This window comes from Rutidosis leptorrhynchoides, chromosome 2 (genome assembly GCF_046630445.1).
Source record: "Rutidosis leptorrhynchoides isolate AG116_Rl617_1_P2 chromosome 2, CSIRO_AGI_Rlap_v1, whole genome shotgun sequence".
Lineage (NCBI taxonomy): Eukaryota > Viridiplantae > Streptophyta > Magnoliopsida > Asterales > Asteraceae > Rutidosis > Rutidosis leptorrhynchoides.
In genome coordinates this window covers 114,195,840-114,219,809 of record NC_092334.1, presented here as the reverse complement: position 1 = coordinate 114,219,809, position 23,970 = coordinate 114,195,840, and the positions used below count along the sequence as shown (strand labels likewise).

The 23,970-nt window shown below is 33.1% G+C and overlaps 2 protein-coding genes across 2 annotated transcripts; one reads left to right on the top strand and one right to left on the bottom strand.

Annotated features, from left to right (window-relative positions):
- Nucleotides 1-7,775: 7,775 nt before the first annotated feature.
- LOC139888189 (uncharacterized) lies at nucleotides 7,776-8,228 on the top strand. The gene has a single exon (XM_071871217.1). It carries the CDS (start codon nucleotides 7,776-7,778, stop codon nucleotides 8,226-8,228), a length of 453 nt encoding a protein of 150 aa, XP_071727318.1.
- A 2,665-nt stretch (nucleotides 8,229-10,893) lies between these two features.
- On the bottom strand, nucleotides 10,894-13,127 carry LOC139888188 (MDIS1-interacting receptor like kinase 2-like). The gene is made up of 3 exons (XM_071871216.1): nucleotides 12,894-13,127; nucleotides 11,428-12,829; nucleotides 10,894-11,329 (listed from the first exon to the last, which is right to left on the bottom strand). The coding sequence occupies exons 1-3, from the start codon at nucleotides 13,125-13,127 to the stop codon at nucleotides 11,016-11,018; spliced, it is 1,950 nt and encodes a 649-aa protein (XP_071727317.1). The 3' UTR covers nucleotides 10,894-11,015.
- Nucleotides 13,128-23,970: the final 10,843 nt, after the last annotated feature.

Genomic DNA, 23,970 nt, shown 5'->3' with positions numbered 1-23,970 from the left:
AAAAGAGTAGGAAATATTAATTATAACACATTTTGATTTAAAATATCGTTAATAAGTTACATCTACTACAGTTAAATATTTCCCCAAGTTGCCACTTGATTTCATCTTAAACATCCTTTGTATCTTGACGATTACAATCAGCGTTTAATCATCTAAAAACACAATTCTCTTAAAACCACCTCGGATTCATAACCGATGATTCAGATATGGTAGCATTAAATGTAGAGGAAACAGAAAAAGTGTAGATGGTCTAAACGGCCAAGAGTTTGATGATAAAGAATGGAGTGTTGGGAACGCTCGATAGAAAATTTGGTACTGAGAAATGGATTGACCTAACCATGAAGGAGACCAAGGACAAATACAAGGACCAAACCCTGTATTCAAAGAATCCAGGTAATTCTGGATCCGATGAAATCTTTAGAGAATATCTTACTCCGAAGTCATGTTAAAATCTTGCGGAAAATTTTCCTTAATCAACTTTCGAACTTAGAAATTCCAAAATATTATCATAAACATCTTCGATATTTCTGAAGATATTTTCATAAATATTCTCATCCAAAATTATCTACCTCTTCGTGCTTTATGTATTCCATTATATTGGAAACTTCTGTAAAATCTAAGTATAAATTATGAATGAATTCTGGGGAAGTGTTAAGAATTTGAGCATAAGTTATTATAATATATTGACACTTGGCCAACGTGATTATATTACAGCAAGTCATGCTGATAGTTCTATTGGAACATGATGATTCACAGATTATATCATCATCATGTGCCATGTTACATAACTCTTTCATTCTACTTAACCTTTAAAAACATCAATAAATATTTCTCTTGATAATTCGGTCTTTTTCGTGATTCTGGTAATTTAACAAGTCAAATCGTACTATTACCATTTCTTTCTTAGAACGTTAGCCATGATCACTTAAAATCCAAAGATTTGATCTACGAATCCGAGACGTCTTGATCACTTTAAGTTAGGAAGAAAACAAAAGCATGAAGCTTCAAAATAAAAGAAAGTATAAGATTGGTGAAAATAATGGAACGGAAGAGACCAAGTTATAATGAAAAAAATCAGACAAAGCAATCGAGACAGATGATCGTATTTAATGAAAAAGATTTTAATTTCCATAAATCCCTAAGAATCAGATCTTATGGATTTCCAAGATTTTCTTTTAAATTCCTTGAATTCCGGAAATCCACCGTGACTACATCAAAAGTTAAATCTCTATTTCAATCTTTTTGTGACAGCTTCATTCGAACGCTCAACATAATCGAATCATTTTATCTATATTTATCAACTCATATTCATCATAAAAACATTTTTATTTGTTAGCCATGACGACCTCACTCAAATTTCGGGACGAAATTTCTTTAACGGGTAGGTACTGTGACGACCCGGAAATTTCCGACAAAATTTAAACTTGATATTTATATGATTTTTACACGATAAGAAAAGTCTGTTAGGCTGAGTCTCAAAATTTTTGAACTATTTTCATTAAATTACCCTGTGACTATTTTTGACGATTCACGAATCTTTAATCAAAAATAGAAATGTATATATATATATAAAAATACATATATATATACATATATAAAAAAATACATATATATATATGCATACATACATACATATATATATATATATATATATATATATATATATATATATATATATATATATATATATATATATATAATTGATATACATAATTATTAATTGTATGTATATTATAATACATAAAATATATAAATATTCTATATTCAATATGTGTCTTTATTTAATATATATATCACATAAGTATTAAATATAAATAATTTATAATATGTAATATTAAAATATTAAATTTAGGTTTCAAGTTAAAAGTATAGTGTTATACTAACATTATTATTATTAATTCATTATTAATATCAATAATGTTAATATTAATATCAGAATAATTAATACTACTATATAATATATAAATATGAAATTTATACATTTAATTTGTTATAATATTACTAATATGATTGTTATCATTGTTAATTTCATTATTACCATTATTAATTAATATTATCATCACTAATATTATTATTAATATTGTTAGTATAACCAGTATTACCAAAAATCATAAAATTATTATATTTATGGTTATTGTCAATATAATACAACTTAATAATTTTTATCATTTAAAATAATTACTACTATTATTGGTAACATTATTAGTATTAACTTTAGTACTAAAATTATTGTTGTAATATAAATTATTATTAGTATTCATATTATTATTATTATTATTATTATTATTATTATTATTAATAGTATTATTAGTATTAATATGTTATAAATTATTAATATCAATATATCCAATACGTCCGTATGATGTGTTACAGATATATACAAAATCTGTTGAGTCTCAACATCAACTTTTATTGTTGATGATTCCTGTCCAAAATTTGTTGGATATCAAAGTCTTAAACTCGTACGAATCAGTTTCATGTATCAATCATACTGTGTTTAATTTGTTCTTCTTATCTCTAAAATCGTACAAATCAAAATTCAATAATAATACTTTTCTATTTTTCTTCTGACAGAAGATATATTGTTGAACGAATCAAAGCTACAAAAAAAAGTGTAAACGAATCTTGTTACTGTACTGCTCTCTCTTTTACTTTCTATAATTGATACAATTCAGGAATAAACAGAAGAAGAAAAATCAATAAAAATTAGGGAATCTATTTTACATCGATTCAATTGTCCTTCCTGTCTGCTAATAGTAATTAAGTTGAATAACTTACAGATATAAGACAATTGATCAATCACATATCGTAACAAATTCCGTTGCACATCTTTATCTACTTTTCTTTTCCTTGTTTGATACTCCTGGATCGAATACTTCTGTCAACCTTCTCAATCTTCTTTTATTTTGTTGGTATCTCTTCGGATTGATTCTCCTTGTCGACCTCTTCCATGTTAAAAGCAATATAAGAATCACTCTTTCTCTATATAGAGACACGAGCACAAATACATAAACATTCATATTTCTTACCTATGTTATAATTCAGACTAACACCCTATTCGATCACCAAAATCAACAGCCCGCTACCTTTAGTTAACCATCACCAATTTTATGATTCTGGTTTTCTGTGTCGATTACCAACACCACAACTTGCGACTAATATTATCAATTCTTTTCTTGCTACCATCCACCAAGCCAAAACCGAGAACCCGTTCACCATCACCACCTTTATTTCCCCGTACTCTTCGGGCATCCATAAATAACCACCATAAACCGACACCCTACAACTCAAACCGTCATCACCTATTATCACCATCTTATAACCATCGTCTTCAACACCTCACCACCACACCATCTCTCTCTAAAATTTATTTTCGTGAACTTTGAAAACCACCTTCATCCCAATCACCACCGTCGACCACCACCTTACATCACCAATCTACTGCAACAGTCGTTACCTCTGATGCTTTCTTCCTACTTTACTGCTCGTTATTTTCTTGATTTATTTTACAACGATTAATGATAAGAGCGGGAGGTATTGAGTATTATATACATTACATTAATTAATAACAAATGGCCTTGGTGGCACTTGTTGCAAGTAATGGTCAACCAAAGTTGGTCACCTATGTGATGTTTTATTATATATTTTTTTGATAATGCGTTGGATGCTATTGAAACTATCGAACCACAGTACACCACTTGTGCAATTTGGTTATAATATGTATATATCCATGCATTTGATTAATAAACAAGTGGGATATGCAATATGTTATGGCCGACCAGTGGGTGGAGGTACCCTCGTTCCTTATTTTTTTCTTTTTGGCTGTTACCAAGTGAAAACTCAAATTGCCATTTTAAAATGGTTTTCTTTTCCCTTGTTGGCCTACATGCTTTTCCACTTGTGACTTAATAATACCAAGGCTAAAGTTCCTGTCATCCTTATTGTTCTGTTGGGCCGCAAGATTTCAATGGGGCCGTGAACTACTCTTGTTCTAGTGGGCTGCTATGACAAATAAAAGGAATGATGGTTAAGATGATTGCCGATGGTGATGTATTAAGTATATGAAGATGATGATGTTATGGAGAAGGGTAAGCGTACGATGATGATGATAGTGGGTATGTATAGATGATTAAGGTTTAATGTTGATGATTATGATTTAATGTTACATGAAATAATGATAATGAAATGGAAAAAAAAAAGATAATGATCATAAGTGATTATGATCATAAATATTGATGTTATGGATAATGATAATACAATTGATGATGATGTTGTTAGATTATAGAAGAAGAAAAAGAAACAATCAAATAAACTGGTTAAATACTTTTAAGTTGTTATCTAAACACGATTAGAACAGGCAGAGGAATGGTTAGGAGATTGGGCGTTAAACGAGAGGTCGCGGGTTCGAGCCCTGGTTGTGACATTTTATTTTTTTTAGAAAAAGAAGGAGAAAGGGAAATGGGAAGAAAAGGGGTGATATAAATATAAGTATCTCCTTAAACAGAAATGAAACCGACGGAGCTTTGGATTAAGGATGTTATCGGGTAAGCGAGAGGTCTTGAGTTTGAGCCCGGGCTGCGACACTATATTTTTAGCTATTTCCCTAAGGTAGTATACTTATTATTCCTATTAATTTTATTATTATTATTATTATTATTATTATTATTATTATTATTAAAATAGGTATTACTATTAATAATATTAAAATTTTTACCATTATCATTACTATTTTTACTACTAATATCATTATTATTATTATTACTAACATTACTAACTATAACTTTAATTTTAAATGTATTTTTATGATCTTAAATTAAAATGATAGATATCATAAGATAGATACAAACATTAGATATATATAAAAGTATATATAATAAGTATACTACTTTTAATAATAAAATACTTTTTTGTTCATTTACGTTTTACTATAACTCGAATTTACTAAAAAAATGTTATCATATTAAAAATTATGAGTATTTATAAATATTAATACTAAGTACTTATCCAAATTATTTTAATAAAGTATATAATAGATTATTATGATAATTTATTAGGATATATACAAAATAAATATATTTAAGTAATTATTAATATTAAATTTAATATCACAAGTATATTAATAATATCAAAATATATATTTATTTTAATATTATTATATGTGTTAATATACCTACTTGATATAGGTTCGTGAATCCGAGACCAACATTGTACTTGTTCAATGTCGTCATATGTATTTTTACTACAAAATACAGTATGGCCCTTTTACTCTTTACATTTTTGGGACTGAGAATATATGTGCTGTTTTTACAACTGCTTTATTAAATGATTTTGAAATATATTTTGAACTGCGAATACATGAAATGTTTTTTTATAAATGTTTGACGAGATAGACACAAGCAAAACATTCCTCGAATGAATTATTATGCAGACAGAAGTTCTGTGGATTATTATTGAATTATGTGGACATGATAATTGCCACCAATTGATGTGAATATTTTTCCCCTGATTATCGTTGCTTGGTAACCTTAGAATTAGAATCGGGGATGGCCCTAATTCACGCGAATTCTAAAGGGAGCTACCGGGTTTAACACCCCCACCCAGAATGTTCACTAGACGGAAGAGCTAATGGGCATGGTGTTTAGTACTTCGAGGTTTATATATTTATACAGACGGGATGTTCTGTTTTGGGGATATTATTGATGCGCATTATATGTTAAGGTCGGTTACCAAGCCAAGCTATGAAAGCAAAGTGAATGTTATGTATCGAGAGAATGATTTTATACACAGGTTATGTGTATGTTATTTTTGTGCACGAGATATGTGTACGGTTACTAAGATTTATGAAAGATGATTTCGTACACGAGAAATGTGTACTGTATTTAAAAGATATCGCATGTACATTATAGGTGGGTATTGGATTCGGGCCATTTGTACCATGCAGGATTTAAATCTTGTGGTCTATCAAAATGATGAATTTTTTACTATTTATGATAAACCTATGAACTCACCAACCTTTTGGTTGACACTTTAAAGCATGTTTATTCTCAGGTATTAAAGAAATCTTCCGCTGTGCATTTGCTCATATTACATGGAGTCGTTCATGGAATATAGAGGTCAGTACCTCGCAATGGTACCAGATGTTATTGCATTCGTCTAAGAGGATTTGGACGGGGTATGACAGTTAACGTCCAAAAACGGCTATGGTATGCTAACCCCCGAGGTGTTCCAAAAACGGCTATGGCATCACCCCCCCAAGTGTTCCAAAACAGCTATGGCATCACTTGATCACGTGTGAGTAAGAACTGGCTATTTGGTTAGCGCCCAAAACGGCTATGGTATGCTAACCCGAGGTATCCCAAAACGGCTATGGTATTACCCCAAAGTGTTCCAAAACGGTTATGGCGTCACTTAATAACGGCTATTACTCACAACCATGTGCACAAAACGGCTATGTGCACAATTAATACGGGCAAATAAATCATATACATACATACATAAATATTCCACTCACCTTTTCGTCTTTGTGAGATTTCCAACAATAACTCGCAACCTTCAAAGCAAGTCACCTAAAATAATTAATGCCCAGTTAATACACATAACAAGTTGGACTATTCACCAACCAACCACACTAGTGCATTTATGACCCAAAATGGTATTTATGACCCATTTGCGCTAGAATCACACAATCAAGGTCAAATCCACAACTAATCACTAAAAGCTAGTGATTATGATTCTAAGACCTCTATCAATACAAGTCTAGGGTATTTTCATACCCAATTTAACCCACTAGGTCAAACTTACCCATTTGACCCATTTCAAGTCAACCATTTACCTCAACAACAATTCTCTCACTAACACATAAGTGTGTTAGTGATTCAACAACACAAACAACCCTACAAACTTCAATTCACAATGCTAAACCCTAGATTACGAACCTTAGGGTTTCCATACACCAAGTTTACCCCAAATTCGCCCATTTAACCCTAAAATGGGTCTTACAACAAAACCCATAACCAAATCACTAGTCATAAAACAAATAGGAGTTAATACTCGGGATTAACACTTACCAATACTACCAAAACGTAGCTAGAGACGTAGTGAACAACTTTAATACTCGAGTTTAGGCACGAAACAGGTTCCTTCTTCACCAAAAATGAGCTCTCTCTCTCTCTCTCTCTCTCTCTTAAACTCACTTTCTCTCTCTATGACAACTTTAGTGTGTAAGGTGAGATGAAATGAGGATAAGGTTAAGATTTGGATCAGTTCTTATGGCCTCAAACCATCCACAATGTGAAAAGACTAAAACACCATCAAAAGTGCTCATTAAAATCGAATTTAATACCAGATCTGCCGGCGGGTCGCGTTTCGTGACACCCTGTCGCGGTTCGCGATGATCCAAACGTGACACCACCAACTAAAACGCGATAAACTGCTCAGGAGCTGGGGTTTTCAAGTTGTCGCGTTCCAGGCATGTATGTCGCGTTTCGCGACAGATCAAAATGCGATATACCCTATCCAGACGCGACAATTTACCAGTAAGCACCCCAAACTCAATTTCCAACCATTTTAAGTCACATGTAAAATGTAGATGCGTTTTAAAGATTAACTTACATACCTTTGGACTACGTGAGATGTCCCAAGTGACTTTTCGGAAAACGGGTGTTACATGATTGTTTAAACAATTATTGTAAATGTATTATTCATATGTTTTCGCAAGAATATTTAAGAAAACCAACTGAAGAAGATGTTCGTCGATTGCATGTCAAACATTTGAGATGCACGGTTTTTCGGGTATGTTAGGTAGTCTCGATTGCATGCACTGGGCTTGGAAAAATTGTCCAGTTGCGTGGCAAGAGCATTACCACAGGGGTGATCACGAAGGATCAACAATAATGCTCGAGGCGGTTGCGTCCTACGATATGTGGATTTCGCACGCTTTCTTTGGTCCAACGAGTTCGAACAATGATATTAATGTTCTTAATGAATCGGATTTGTTCGAAGATTTATTGGATGGTCGAGCTCCGGAGGTCCGTTACACTGTCAACGGACACGAATTTACTAAAGGGTATTACTTGGTAGATGGCATATACCGAGAATGGGCAACACTTGTCAATTCGTTTAAATGTCCAATTGAGCCAAAAAATTTAAGTTTAAACGTTTTCAAGAAGCCGCGAGAAAAGACGTGGAACGAGATTTCGGTGTTCTTCAAGGTCGATGGGCAATACTAAAACACCCAACAAGACCTTTTATTATCAATAAAATACGTTGAATCATGTACACTTGTGTTATACTTCACAACATGATCACCGAAGACAACAATCGCAACATATGCGGCCTCGAAGAGGATTATCTCTGAAATCGAGAAAACATGCCGCGACGTACTTGGGCGAAGAGAGTTGAGCTCCAAGATCGGGTGGATCGAGAGATACGAGATCGAAGAGCGCATCATATCCTTCGCAACAATTTGATCGAACACATTTGGACACTCCCGGATTATTATATTGTTCGAAACAATTAGCGTTATTTATTGTGTTTATTTATTTATTTATGTATTGTCTTTTATTTTTTAATTATGTAATGTTTTTAATTTTTAATAATGTAATGTTTTTATTTTATTTAATAAAATGTTATTTGTATTTATTTATTGTATTTAAATAATTATTTTAAATTGGTTAAAGTTTGAAATAGAGTGTATGATAGTGAGGGTTTAGTGAAAGAAATGTTAAAGTGTTTGTGCTCATGTGACAGAGAAAATGTATGTTAAAGTTAAGAACCATTGTATGTGGCCTTATCGTCCGCAGAAATTTCATACCAAAGTGTTACTTGATCCTTTAACACAACAAGCTATATCATAAAAGAAAAAAAAAACGCGATGGAAAAGGAGAAACCGTCAAGAAATATGCTAATCTATAAGCGAATATCAGGTATTTAATGCAACAAAACATGAGAAAAAAAGTTTACATTTTATTTAATATTTAGGTTTTTTTTTCCTTTCAGTTCGCACTTTCACGGTTTTGCCGTTTGGACTGCGAGGTAGTGTTAGAGTTTCTAAAGTTTCTATATAATCTCTATAAATACCAATCAATAAAACATTATAACCAACGAGTTTCATTCTCTTACAATATTATCCTATTGTTTTCGCCATTCTGTCAAATCACACCACTACAAATATGATTTGTATCGAAATTTTTTCGAATAACCTCAACAACTCGAATTACCCATATTTCAAATAATGTCAATGGAATTCATTACCCACCAACCCACTAACTCCACACAAAACTCTAATGATTCAAGCATTCTCAGCTAAATTTTATTCACAAGTCCCCAAACACAATGCACACATAACCACCCAACACCGGTGAGTACCAAGATTTTTCTTATTTTGAAACGGTTAAATTAACCAACAACCCGAAGTTCGTTCACAAGGAGACGAGTCGGTTTTTCAAACCCCTAGGGTTGGAAAAAGGTGAAAACAAAACGAAAAGACAAGACGGTTCGGGATTGTCCAATCAAAAACCTAAGAAGGCTGAAAATTTTTAGTAACCAGAAGATGAACAATGATAATAGCTCAGTCTTGGATTTCAACTTAATTAATTGATGATAAGTAATTAAACAGTTCACATGTAGCGTTGAACGTTGAGAGTCTAGCTAGTAGGTTTGACTTGATTTGTGTGAAAATGATTGTCCGTGCTACATGTTTTATGTTCGATAAACACAGGCACTCTCCATTCAAATATGTGGTAAGTTAAGGCAATCTCGAAAATTTGCAACCTCTGACTTTTCTATTAAGATTTCTCTAGGACTGCCTAAGTCATGTTTCTACTATAAAAAATATATGTAAAATCCCAATAGTTCCAAGGGTGTGTCTTGTAAACATGAAAATCTTTAGTCCACAAAATCAAAATAAAAAAAGTAAACTCCAATCATCGCAGTTGACTTCAAATTTCTACGACAATGTCTTTATTATACATGATGATCTGATCTGAACCAAATACAAGCACCTACACCCAATTTCAAAACAAAACCATCCATCTTGTCCAATTCAAGCTAAATAATAATGAGTAACAACATCTACTCTTCAGCACCTATCTCCGGTAACATGTATAAACGTTCCGGCAGCAATATCACTGAAGATTACATACCCGAAGAATCCTCACCGAGTTTTCCGGCCGGCGGGAGGAGTAGCTTTCCGCACCAGGTATATCAATACGGTCCACGCGAAGAAAGACCCGGGTCAGATCCAGAAGAAAGACCCGGGTCAAGGACAGATTTACGCGCTTTTCCAAATAGTGACAATCAGATGGTGAATCGTACTGTTCCGGATACAACTGATAGAGCAGCACCAACGTTTGACGGTGTTGCTCATTACAGCGGATCAAGGAATAAATTGGGCGTTGTGGCTGAATATGGTGGTGATAAAGCGCCTGGGCATTCTGATTTAGGTCATCCGAATTACTCGGACCCTAGCGGTGAAGCAGACGGTGGTGATGGTGAGATTAATCAAGCGGATTATGTGGGGATTAGTTTGGTTGGGAAGAAGTTTAAGGAGGTTAATCCTACTGCGTATTATGTCGAAAAAGATGATGATCTTGATCAGTTTATGTGATCCTGCAGATTATATTACGATTATTAATCTGGTTGATGTACGAGTTTTTGATTTTCCAATTGTACGTGTTGTTGTTTCTCAACTTAATTTGCTTCTTTGTTCTGGTTGTACAGGTGCAGAATAAGTAAATTGATCTGTATCGTTTGGATTTATGATAAATTTTCGGTTATTAATTAGTGTATTATGATGGAAAATTAATATTAATAATGATAATGATTGTTGAACATTCTTTTCAGTATGTAGAAGATGTTAATCATACATTATAATTATTATTTAAGTACTGAAGAACAAAATTGAGGCCATTGATTATTTTTATTAGCGAGATCATTTCATACAACATATACATACACATGGCTACAAAATAAAACTGTGAAGAACAATATGCAGATACATATCTTGAAGCTGGAGATCAGTAGCCCGAACGAATGATCCCACGTGATAATTCCTGAGAAATGCCTTTCATTGTGGGCCGGTATTTAGGATCTGTTTGAATGCAGGCCCGTGCTACCTGATAAACACGAGCAATCTCCACTTGAATCAAGCGGTCAGTTGGAAGAGGCAGTCGAAAATCGATTAAATCTTGCAATAATATATCGTCACCGGAAGAACGGTTTAGTGTTGACAGAAGATCTCCAGGATGCTTTCCACAAATCATCTCGAGTGTCACCACTCCAAAACTATACACGTCACAACGTTCTGTCACAATCATGGTATACGCAAGTTCTGTATGACCAAATCAAAATATTAATTGTTACCAAAGTTTCAACAATTCATAGATGTAATTAAAACTACAATTCATTTAATTCGGTTAAATGTAATACCTGGATCAATGTATCCTAAGGTTCCTGCAATCACGGTTTGGTTGGACGAATCAGGGTCAAGTAATCTGGCTGCTCCAAAATCAGCAACAAATCCTTCCATTTTTGAGTTCAAAAGAACGTTGTTGCTTGATATGTCTCTATGAACAATCGGTGGGTTGCAGTCATGATGCATGTACGCCAAAGCGTGGGCCACGTCTTTGATAATGTTTACCCTCTTCATCCAATCTAACTCAACGGCAAGTTCACTACGATTCAATGCATAAAAAAGGATCCCATTTTCCATGTACTCGTATACAAGGAAGTTGCACTTGTTATGCAAACAAAAACCAGAGAGTCTAACAATGTTTTTGTGCCTTATGTTGGTTAACAGTTGGATCTCGTTCTTGAAACTTTGGTCGAGTGCTGGTTGCTTAGCTTCAAACCGATGAAGTTTTTTCAAAGCAAAAGTCTTACCGCTCGGTAGTTTTGCTTCATAAACACTACCATAGCCACCGGTTCCAATGCAGTATTTGAGGTCAAAATCCTCTGTAGCTGTGATGAAGTCTTCGTATGCAATTGTTCCATCGTAATTCAGTATCGAGCACACGTCTCCATGTTTTTCTGTTTCTGGTTGGATTTGATTTGTTTTAGCCTTTCTGTGATGACGGTAGCACGCATAACAGGCCACTAAAAAACAGAATCCAACGACAATAGTAATAGGAAGAATAATAACCAAATGAATATTGTGACTTTCTTGGCGGGTAAACTTCCGGCTGAAGTTATTGTATGACAGTCCACTGAAGTTATTGTATGACAAGTCGACATCTATATATCGGCCAATCGGTGGGGATGTTAGGTAAGAAGGAACTATTCCTGTGAGATGATTATGAGACAGATTGATGTGTCTCAAACGGTCAGTTTGTAACAAAGGTATGTCTCCAGATATACCATTACTGCTAATGTCTAAGAAGCTTATTCTATGGCATACGTCTAGTTGTCTTGTTAAAGTTCCGGTTATACGATTCATAGATATGTCTAGTTGATATAGAGGACAAGGATCTTGAAACGTCAATACATTTCCAGACAACCGGTTTGATGAAAGATCAAGATAAGTAAGCCGTGACAACTCTCCAAGTACAGGAGGAACAGGACCCACAAGACTATTACGATGCAGATCGAAATATTCTAAGTCTTGTAAATTACCTAAATCTAGAGGAATGGAGCCACTGATATTATTTATGCTAAGGTTTAAAAACGAGAGTTGAGTTAGATTACCAAAGCTTGAGGGAATGGGACCATCAAGATTGTTATCACCCAGGTCCAACCTATAAAGATTTTGCTTGCAACTTATTTCTTTTGGTATGTCTCCACTCAGTTGATTTGTGCTTAATCTGGTCAGGGATACTTCCTTCAAGTTCGATGTCTACAATTTCAAGGACTTGAAGGTTCGGTAATGAATCAAAGTGTAGGCTCCCCAAGTCTCTTACACCATCACTGCTCATATAGTAAAGCTCTATATTTGTGACACTTCCTGCTTCATTGCAAATGATTCCATACCAATTACAATGATCAGTACCAACAAGTGTATCTTCCCACCAATGAGTAGCCACCAAAGCTTCTCCTTCTAATGATTTGTTATAATTATTAGCACTCATTTTTGATAACATGAAAACGAGCATCACAAGACCCATGAGAATGAGCATATTGGAAATCGGATACATTACTAATTTGTTTGATTAATTACTTAAAAGTTAAGAATATAATGTTGATAATATATATATATATATATATATATATATATATATATATATGTATATATATATATATATGTATATATATATATATATATATTACTGCTGCTGCTGCTACGGCTGCTGCCTACTACTACCGCTACTGCCTACTACTACTACTACCACTACTGCTACCACTACTGCTACCACTACTGCTACTGCTACTACTGCTGCTACTGCTGCTGCTGCTGCTACTGCTACTGCTACTGCCGCTACTAATACTGCCGCTACTACTACTGCTACTGCCTACTTACTACTGCTACTGCTACTACTACCACTGCTACTACTACCACTGCCTACTACTACTACCGCTACTGCTGCTACTACTGCTACTGCTGCTGCTACTGCTACTGCTGCTGCTACTGCTGCTGCTGCTGCTACCGCTACCGCTACCGCCTACTGCTACCGCCTACTGCTACTGCTACCGCCTACCGCCTATACTACCACTACCGCCTACTACTACCACCACCGCCTACTACTACCACCACCGCCTACCACCACCACCACCGCCTACCACCACCACCACCACCACCGCCACCGCTGCTGCTACTACTACTACTACTGCCTGCTGCTACTACTACTGCTGCTGCTGCTACTACTGCTACTGCTGCTGCTGCTGCTGCTGCTACTGCTGCTGCTACCGCCTCTGCTGCTGCTACCGCCTACCGCTGCTGCTGCTACCGCTACTGCTACCGCCTACCGCTACTGCTACCCCCTACCGCTACTGCTACCCCACCACCGCCTACCGCCACCGCCGCCACCGCCGCCGCCACCACCACCACCACCACCACCGCTACTACTACTAGTAGCTTAAGACCCGCGAAATCGCGGGATTTTTTTATGGGTCAAATTAAATTTTTATTTGTCTCATTAACATGATAAGAAAACAAAACAATATTAGAAGTAACTTTTCATATGTTTGATAGTCGTAAAGTGATATAAAGGTAGTTACGTCCAATAGCGTTAAATATTGTACCATAACTTTTCTCACTCTCTCCGATCTATCTCCGATCTATCTAGCATTGTTAAATTAAACATTCCAATTACATCATCATGATGATCTAAAAACTATTACCCGTTCGGGCCGATTCAACCCGACCCAATTGCTAGGTAGTTACTGCAAACGGTTTGTCTATGTGAAGCAACATACTATGTACCCATTTTGACGCTACTTTTGTATATGAAGCAACATATTATGTACCCATTTTGACGCTACTAAGATTGCAGAAGACAGAATCCTCCTTGACCTTGACGATGCAATATTTTCTTACAACATTCTTGTTGCACTTGTTGCAACAAAGTTGTAACTGCCCGTCTCTATTGCTTAGTGTCGCCGGGTGTTGTGGTAATGAGATGTGCATCAGTTAACTAATATGTTAATCGGTTAAATACAATGTATACATTGGTTGGAATGGGTGGGTGACATTGAATTATTTCTCTATGTTACACGACCCACCTGACCCGTCCACATTGTCACCTACACAACATAAAAAGATATGTACACAAAAGCAGTAGATGACGTACTTTACTAAATTCACTAATTGAGAAAATTGACATGCTCATCCGGTACGCACCTCAAAAGGATAAGCTCCCACCAGTTACTTTTATGTCTTATATTGTTCCGTCAAAATTCCAATCCAACAATCTTTGATTCATAGTACCAATGCTCAAATCATACAACTCTAGCATCTTTAAAAACATTATTGCGAATATCTGCAGACATTAGTTATTTGGACCAAGTTATTAGTTTTATTTTTACCCAAAAGATTTAAAGAAATGTAAACCAGACACAATGATGCTACGGAAAATAACGTTCAAGTTTCTATAATGGTGCTACAGGAAGTAACGTACCCATGAGTTATTCTTAAGATAATCATTTTTCGACACCTTATTGGGAGAATTGATCCAGATCCATGAAGTGGGTCTCAATGTGTGTTGCAGCATAAGGTTTGGATACAACTTAATAATCAAAAGAAAAACTAATTTGGAGATTTGTATGAGAAGAATCGGATACATCCAATACATACTTGTATTCAAATCTGCTCAAACTTGTATACCAACTAAATGAAGATTTATACCCACTCAAACTTGTTTTGAAAATAAAACACATAGAGCCTGTGCCTCCTGAAGATAAATGCAAACATCACCCATATACAAAAAGAGGTAGTTATATTTTTGCCATTCATACTACACACTCGATTACCTTTAGATTGGATCAGTAACTTATTTTGTATTATTGTACATGTACCCAACTAAGATTAACCAAAATTCCATAAATTAAAACCAAACAACTAATATTGACACGGTACACTTGCTTATAACTATAAACGGATTATTTCTTTTTGAAAGTATCAAACCTGATTATAAGTCATCTATGTACAAAATTTACCATAATGAGATCGAACCGAACTTTCTGCACAATGTTATTGTGCTCTCAAGTCATAGACACATGATGAAACTGATTTTGACTACTGTGGATCACTTAATTATAAAAACTATATATGTAGAAATAGTAACTTTAGCTTAGCCAGATTTATATGTTCACACCCCTACAAAAGAACACTATCAAAAAATTAGTACCCATTAATCACATGTACAGACTGCTGAAAATTACATACAAAAATTGTAGGATTACTATAAAGATTTGAAATGACACTGGAATGGCTAAGGCTGTGGAAACACATTTACTACTTCCAAACATATCTTCACCGAGCAATAATTTCGAAAATCTCTCTCTTATCATCTCCATCTCTAAACAAAAGTAAGAATCAACACATAAAGAGCAATATCACCATAGATATAACATCTATGAAATCCAAGGCAGTATATGTTAATCAGTATCACCAAAAAACATATTATAAACGCTGACTATAAACCCATATCTAACAATAAACAGATTAGCGTGTCAAAAACTCAAAAGTCCACATATATTTTTGATCAAAAGTTTAAAAAATGTCATTGACATTACATCAAACATCTTGTGTGCGACAAAGAACCTACCAAATTTGCAATACATTGATGAAACATAAATAAAAAAACACAAATTAATAAATATGAAGGCATACCTTTACCATATAAACGATTTGACAATTTGATGATCATTTGCAACGAACCTATCTGAGTTTTGCATAAGTATCTATGATAAAAACACACACACATACATCACATTGCTACTTTAAATTTGTTACTAAAAGATGTAATTAACCGATCGCCGTTATTTTGAATCATCCGAATTGGAGTCTAGAACAATTATTTTTGATATTTTGGATCCTCGAAATTGTTGTTCAATGAATCAGATTGCGTTTGAATTTGGATAAGCAGAGCGTGTTGCTTTCATTTGGGAGGAAAATTAAGGTTAATCTGTATAATAATGAGATATTTGAACAGATTAGGGTTCAGAATATTTTTTTGAAGTTTATGGGAAGGAAATGGCGTGATATTGACTAAACCCCTTATTTAGTAATTCTAGCCGGTGTTTTTTTTTAAGAAATGTATTCCGAGGGTATTTGGGTAAATAAACAATGATGGTATGTGTTTATGAGGTCATAATCTTTAGGTGTTTAATCTAATGGTCAAGATTTAAAGAATTTATTTTAATGGAAGGTTATGATTATAAGTTGGCAATATATATGATGTTTGTTATTATAATATAATAAATATAATAAATAATAAATAATAAATAGATAGATTATTATTATTATTATTATTATTATTATTATTGTTGTTATTATTATTGTTATTATTATTGTTATTATTGTTTTTATTATTATTGTTATTATTATATTTTATTATTATTATTATTATTATTATTATTATTATTAATATTATTATTATTATTATTATTATTATTATTATTATTATTATTATTATTATTATTATTATATATTATATATAGAAAAAATTACGTTCATAGTACCTGTGGTTTGTCAAGTTTTTCACCACAGCACCTAAACTTTGTTTTTAACTTCAGTGGTACCTCAAATATGTTGGAGTAACGTGGATAGTACCTAAGACTAACTATGGTCAAGATTTAAGAGGTTATCTCTCACATGTGTCATGCATGTGAGGGCACTTTTGTCTGTTTAAATTATTTATTATAACTTTTAATATATATTTATAAATTATTAATGATCGAGTGAATAATCAGTTTACATTCATTACATGTAAGTAGTAAATCTGATTCATGACATATATACACTTTACATTTATGCTACAAATATTACATTCATTAAAAGGAAAGCATGGGTTCTATCTTTATTCACAAACAATCAACATCTAGTTCTTTGTATTCATCACCCTTATCCAAGTGTAAGTAAATGAAAAGGATGATGAAAACTATAAACTAATTTATTAAATAACAACCAACGTACTCAAACATAGGAAGCAACTGAGGCCTGCCTGGCGGTGAGATATGTTCTTTTATGGAGCATCTGGAAGTGGAGAAATCGTGTAATACATGGGACTGTGGAGTCCAGGAGATCAATTTTGAATGCGGATATATTCGTTCAGGTGCGGGTTCTTAAAAATTATGGATATCAAACCGAAAGAGCAAGATCAAAATCGACGAAGAGGAATGGGAGAATAATCCAGTAGGTGCAATTCATATGGGTGGCATGTAAATAATAGGATAGCAAAAAAATTGAAATGGGTGCCAAACTGTCAATGTATTACATAGTAATATAGGGTGAGCTCATTTGATGTTTGGGTTGTAATTGCCCCACTACTTGTGGGATTTGGTGTTATTCTTTGAATTATACTTTATATAATATAATTTAGCCTTTCAAAAAAAAAAAAAAAAAAGGTACTCAAATGTAAATTTAATTATTTAGTACTACTATAATTTATTAATAGTCAAATGAAGACATGTACTGCGTACCCATGGTGAAGGAACTAAACATCTTGGCCGAAGCATCAATTATATATTTTAATGGTATAAAATAATGTAAACCGACAAAAGTGCCCTCACATGCATGGCACATGTGAGGGATAACATGTTAAATCTTGACCATAGTTAGTCTTAGGTACCATCCACGTAGGTCCAACATATTTGAGGTACCACCGAAGTTAAAAACAAAGTTTAGGTGTTGTGGTAAAAAACTTGACAAACCACAGGTTCTATGGACGTAATTTTTTCTTATATATATATATATATTGGTAAACTGGTAGTGGTAATTGGTAATTTGGTAATGGGAATATATATATGCATACAGTAGTGGAAGTCAATTAATGACATTGATCAATAGAAAGGAGTTACTTTCACAAAAATTTCTAACCCCTCGTTTGGGTTGTTATTTGCTTCCAGAATCCACACAACTACTCTTTAATTATAATGTTGAATTGCTTTCAATGTTGACTTTTTAAACGGTTTATTTGTTAATTTTGACCGTAGATATTTTAATTTGTGTTCTATAATATGTAATAAAAAATATATAAATGAATAGTATTTTAAATGTATTTTCATTCATATAGTTTTCATCAAATATTATATAACACAAATAAAAATATTTATGATCAAAATTAACAAAGAAAGATTTTGAAAAGTCGATAGTGGACACTTATAGTGAGACATAAGGTGTAACATAATTGGTCATGTTATGGTTTTTGTGAGGAGAAAAAATAGGTAGTCTTATGCGATTTACATAAAATGGAGTTTGAACTTAGGTTTGAGGTTTTTAATTTCAACCCGTTGCCTCTTGTTGATTATTGAGGTCAAGTGTTGCTTTTTCTGTCGACTTTTGAGGCACCATTTCCGGTAACCTTCTGGTTTCCGCTACTATTGTCACTGCCGTCACCGGTGTGCTATTTTTCCTCTTGTTCCACCATTCAGGGGTAACCTATAATCTCAAAGCAGTTAATTATCGTATGTTTTGATTCAGTACAATATGCACATATTAGTTGGGTGGTGGTTGTGGTTGTGGTGGCTATCGGTGATTTTTGTTTTGATGGTTTAGTTATAATCATAATCGTAGTAATAATATAATTTAGTAATTAGTTACGTTTATTTAATTAATCCAAAAATTAAGAATTCAAAAACATCTAAAAATAATAATAATTATAATCGTAGTCGTAATCATAATAATAAAAATAGTTAAAATATAAGTTATGTCTAGAAAAAATTCAAAAATTAAAAAACCGCACTCTCTAAAAAATGGAGCTTTTTAACTGACCGTTGTATTATGAAAACTTATTTAAAGAAATGGGGTAGTTTCAAACATATTTATCATTTATCATTATCTTTTTTTTTTCACTAACAAAAGAACTTTAAAATCTAATACTCCGTAATAAATACATGTGAGTTCCTCGCATAACATTCGAGTAGTTTATATTGCCCTCTGGAACTTTCCGATTGTAATATTTCAAGGCAATTCATTAGTTTAAAGATTAATTTTTTATTTATATATATTTATTTCGTGAAGTAAATAAATAATAAGTTATCACAAGCAAGCTATCTATTAGTATGCAGACTCTTGAATCCTACTTAAGGGTGCCTTCCGCACATCACATTGTGGGGGTAGTGGGGGAGTGGGTTTTACCGCTTATGCTCTCGGATTGGTCGAGTTTCCTCCTGGACAGCAGTTGGGAGCGAGTTATGCAACTACATGAGATGAACGTGTGGGTGGTTAAGTCCCGTACTCCTGTTTCAAAAAAAAATATAAAAAAATACCCACGCTCTTTTTTAATCCATGATAAGCTCGATCGTTCCTAATGTTAGAACAACTACTCCGTATAATTTATCTCATGGGCTATCATTTGGATAAATTCAGGTTTAGAGTTAATTTTTTTTTTTTTTTTTTTTTTTTTTTTTTTGAAAAGCAAACATTTTATTAGAAACCTCAAGGAAACAATTACAAATAAGGAATGGTTGCAAAGTGGGCAACCATTTACAACTACAAAACTAGAAAACTACATACTACACTAGGAAACCAAGCACGAAACAATACACAAGGAAACAACTACTGTTTAAATTACAAAGAAGAAAGGAGATCGCCTGGGTTCGTAATCAAATTTAGCCACACATACGAATGTTTTTTGTCTCTCGTAGCTATCCATTCGAACGACTTGGATTGGATCTCACTAAGTGTCATCGGTGTGTTCCAAGTTTTGTTTTGAAATACGGTTTTGTTCCTAAGGCCCCAAATGTGGTATAATCCAATCCAAACTATTACTTGCCATACTCTTTTACTCTTCTTCGACATCGAGCTTGCATTTTTTCCTTCTAATAAATCGCACGGATTGGTGGGGTTAGAGATCCGGATCCCCCACCATTTAAAAACCCGCATCCATAATTCTCTGACCCTATCACATAAAACCAAGGAGTGTTCCACCGATTCCAATCCATCATCACACAATGGGCATCTCAAACTATGAAGGTTGACACCTCTTTTGTCAAGCTCAACCCTTACCGGGATTCTCTGTTTTCGTTAATTCGATAATTGATTTTTTACTTATGTTATTTGAATAATTGAGTTAGGATAACTCTAAGATCTTTTTTGTATGACATTGTTTGCATTGTTTGGATAAATTAATAGTATCTTCTTTCTAAACATTTTTTGTTAATCCATTTATTATACGGTGTTGGATATTTTTAAAAAATAGTAACAATGAAACATTAAAAAATGTAGGGAGGTTTTACCGGATTCGTTCACGGACCTCTACCCGGAACCACTGCCCGAATGGATGTGTTCCCGGGTACCGTCGATCGGGTTCAGGTTTCCGCCCGAACGTGTGTGTTACGTGCAAATGATGAGGGTCGTTGAAAGAAATGATATACTGATGCCAAAAAAATCGCCGTTTAAAAAAAATATATATAATAATAATAATAATAATAATAATAATAATAATAATAATAATAATAATAATAATAATAATAATAATAATAATAATAATAAAAATAGTTAATGTAGAAAATAAATGGAGTAAATAGAAAAAATTGCATAATGAGGGATGATCGAAGAAGACGAGGAGACCGGTGGTCAAGTTTGAGCTTTATTTTTCAAGTTATTTTTAAAATTTAAACTAAAAATAAATAAGTAATAGTAAATTATAAATACTTTTAGGCGTACAAGCATTTCTTAAATATGTTTTCAAAACACTACTCCTAGTTAAAAAGCTCCTAAAAAATGAAGCTATTTTCTCCTTAACTCTTAGGATTTCTCTCTCTTCTTATGCCTCTAAATAGTTCTCCAACTTAACCTTTGCTATCGCGTTTTTATGTACTCAACATTTGGTTGTCGAACATCTGATTCATAAAACTTTCACAATTTTTAAGCTACTGAAGCCTATAAGGCTGATCACATGTTGTAGGAAACAAAACTCAATTAATATTGATACTAAGTTATAAGGTTGACATAGATTTCGAATGAACTTAAAAACAAAGTGGACGAAAACAAATATACCTCCAGGATTGGATTAAGACTGGATTAAGACTGGTCGAAGCCATACTCGCTGGCCCACTAACATCAACCATACCCAAAGTCGAAGTGTCAGTGTTACCATATGACACACACATATCAAAGATAAACACTAATCAGAGCAGAAAAGATTAGAATCAAGGATTTTATTACACATAAGTAAAACAACAGGTAAATCATGTTAGAATATCTCGTATTATTATAGTGGCATTTTGTTGGTTCAGTGTGCACGTCATAACACAAATCTATACTACCGATTATGTACAGGCCTATGGGGTCACACACTTTAGCATTTAGACACCAGTTATTATATATTGTTGATATATAATTTTTAACCTACAATTTGAAAAGCATGATTTAATTAAATAAGATTTAATTAAATATAAAATTATTTAATGGTTTTATTATGATTAAAAGAATATTACTCCGTACTCCTTAATTGGTATGGAATAATTGTTTTGTTGACCTGCTCCACACAAAGTTCAAAGAAAGGGTGTTGGCCTCAAGTATATAAATATTATATATGCATTTATAATAAATAAAAAAATGAAAGTGGTCTTCTTTTCCTGTACTAGACAAAATATAATGAGGTGATATATATTTTAAGGGTTAACACCCTTTGTGACAGTTTTTAAGCTCCGCAAGAACAAAACAGAGAAACAAATTATTTTCATCTCTATTGTTGCTAATACAACCATCGTTTGTTTCATCTTTATTATTTACATAATCATCGTGATTATTCAATAATTCGTTAGTGTTGCTAGCGAGAGATTTACAAAAGAATAAAAGTACGATTTTGCTTTTGATCTTACTTTTCATTATTGAAACAATATACGATATTGTTTTCGGGTTATACGGACTAGTATCCGATTGGTGTTGCTCGACGTGCTGTGTGGATCAACCATAGAGATATTCATACACTTTGAATATATGTTTCTACCTAGACGTGGATAATTGTTTCTACCGTTCTTGCATCGCTCGCTAAAGGTATATCTAAACTACTCTTTGTGAATTTATTACTTGACAATTATTAGTGGTGTAATTGGATCTTGTTGGGATTGTTAATCGTGTGAATGTTTTACTTGAAAGTTTATAATAAAATAAATGATGTTTATTTTAAAGTTAATAAAAGATGTTTATTTTCATGTTCCGCTGCGTTTATAAAATGTAAATGTACACACGATTTTCCATCAGTGGTATCCGAGCCGCTTTTACATCATCTTAATTGTCGCGTGATTTTCTTTAGATTTAGCTTTGTGGTGTATTGGTGAAAGTCAAAACCTTTTTGGTTTTTAAAGTCAACTCGGTTGATCTAGACTTAACCTCATGACGCACAAATATAATTGAAAGAATATCACTACTTTAAATTGTAGATTTAATTATTATGGCTTGAATAATTGTTATAATTGTTGAGTGTTTATTTCCATGGTTATACACATGCATTGTAACCATGGACAAGCCATATGTAGATTTTAATAATGTAGTTATTAAAATTGTGATTGCATACATAGCCCGTAATGCCCGACCTATGTGTTTGATTATATGTGAATGTTATGATTGTTGGTCATGGCAATTTTAAGCCATGTTGGTTATTGATTTATTGAAAGGCCATTTTGAAGCCAAAGTTGTATTATATTTATTTTTCATTTTCATAGTATTGTATTTAAGTTTATTCTAAATTGTAAAAGTATTAGATTAGTTGTATTTTTCAATTTTAAATAAATGTAATAAGATGAAGATTGAAGATAAAGATGCAACGTGATGTTTGACTTAGAACATGGCGAACAGGTCAAGTTGACAATGATGGCGTTTGTCAAGTTTTCACTTGATTCTTGAATTAAGTGGGAGCTACTATATTACCCTTAGTTTGACCTCTTGATCTCATGTCGGCTCATGAGATCAAGCATAGGATTTTTGGGCTAGGCTATGTGTGTGTGATGCATGATTGTGTTTTATTATTGCATTTATATATAATTGTGGATTATAGTATATGCTAAATGTTTTTGATGAAAACGGTAAATAAACACATAACAAGTTTCAAAGATCAAAATTGATGATTTTAAAAAGTTAAACTCTAATGAGTTTAAAGTTAAATATTTTTTGAAACTCAAATAATATATATGGGCGACATCTTTTAAAACTGTTTTAAAAGAATACACAATGTGTATATGTTATTTTTATATATAAAATAAAATAACAAACTAGACGCATAAACACGATTGACATATATATAATTGGTTAAAATGTTTTTTAACAAAAGGTGTAACGAATCTTGTGTGCATGCATTATTCGTTAACACAAACATTTTTACAATATCCGTCAAATTTAAGTCATGCCATCCAATGAGCTTGCAAACACTCCTC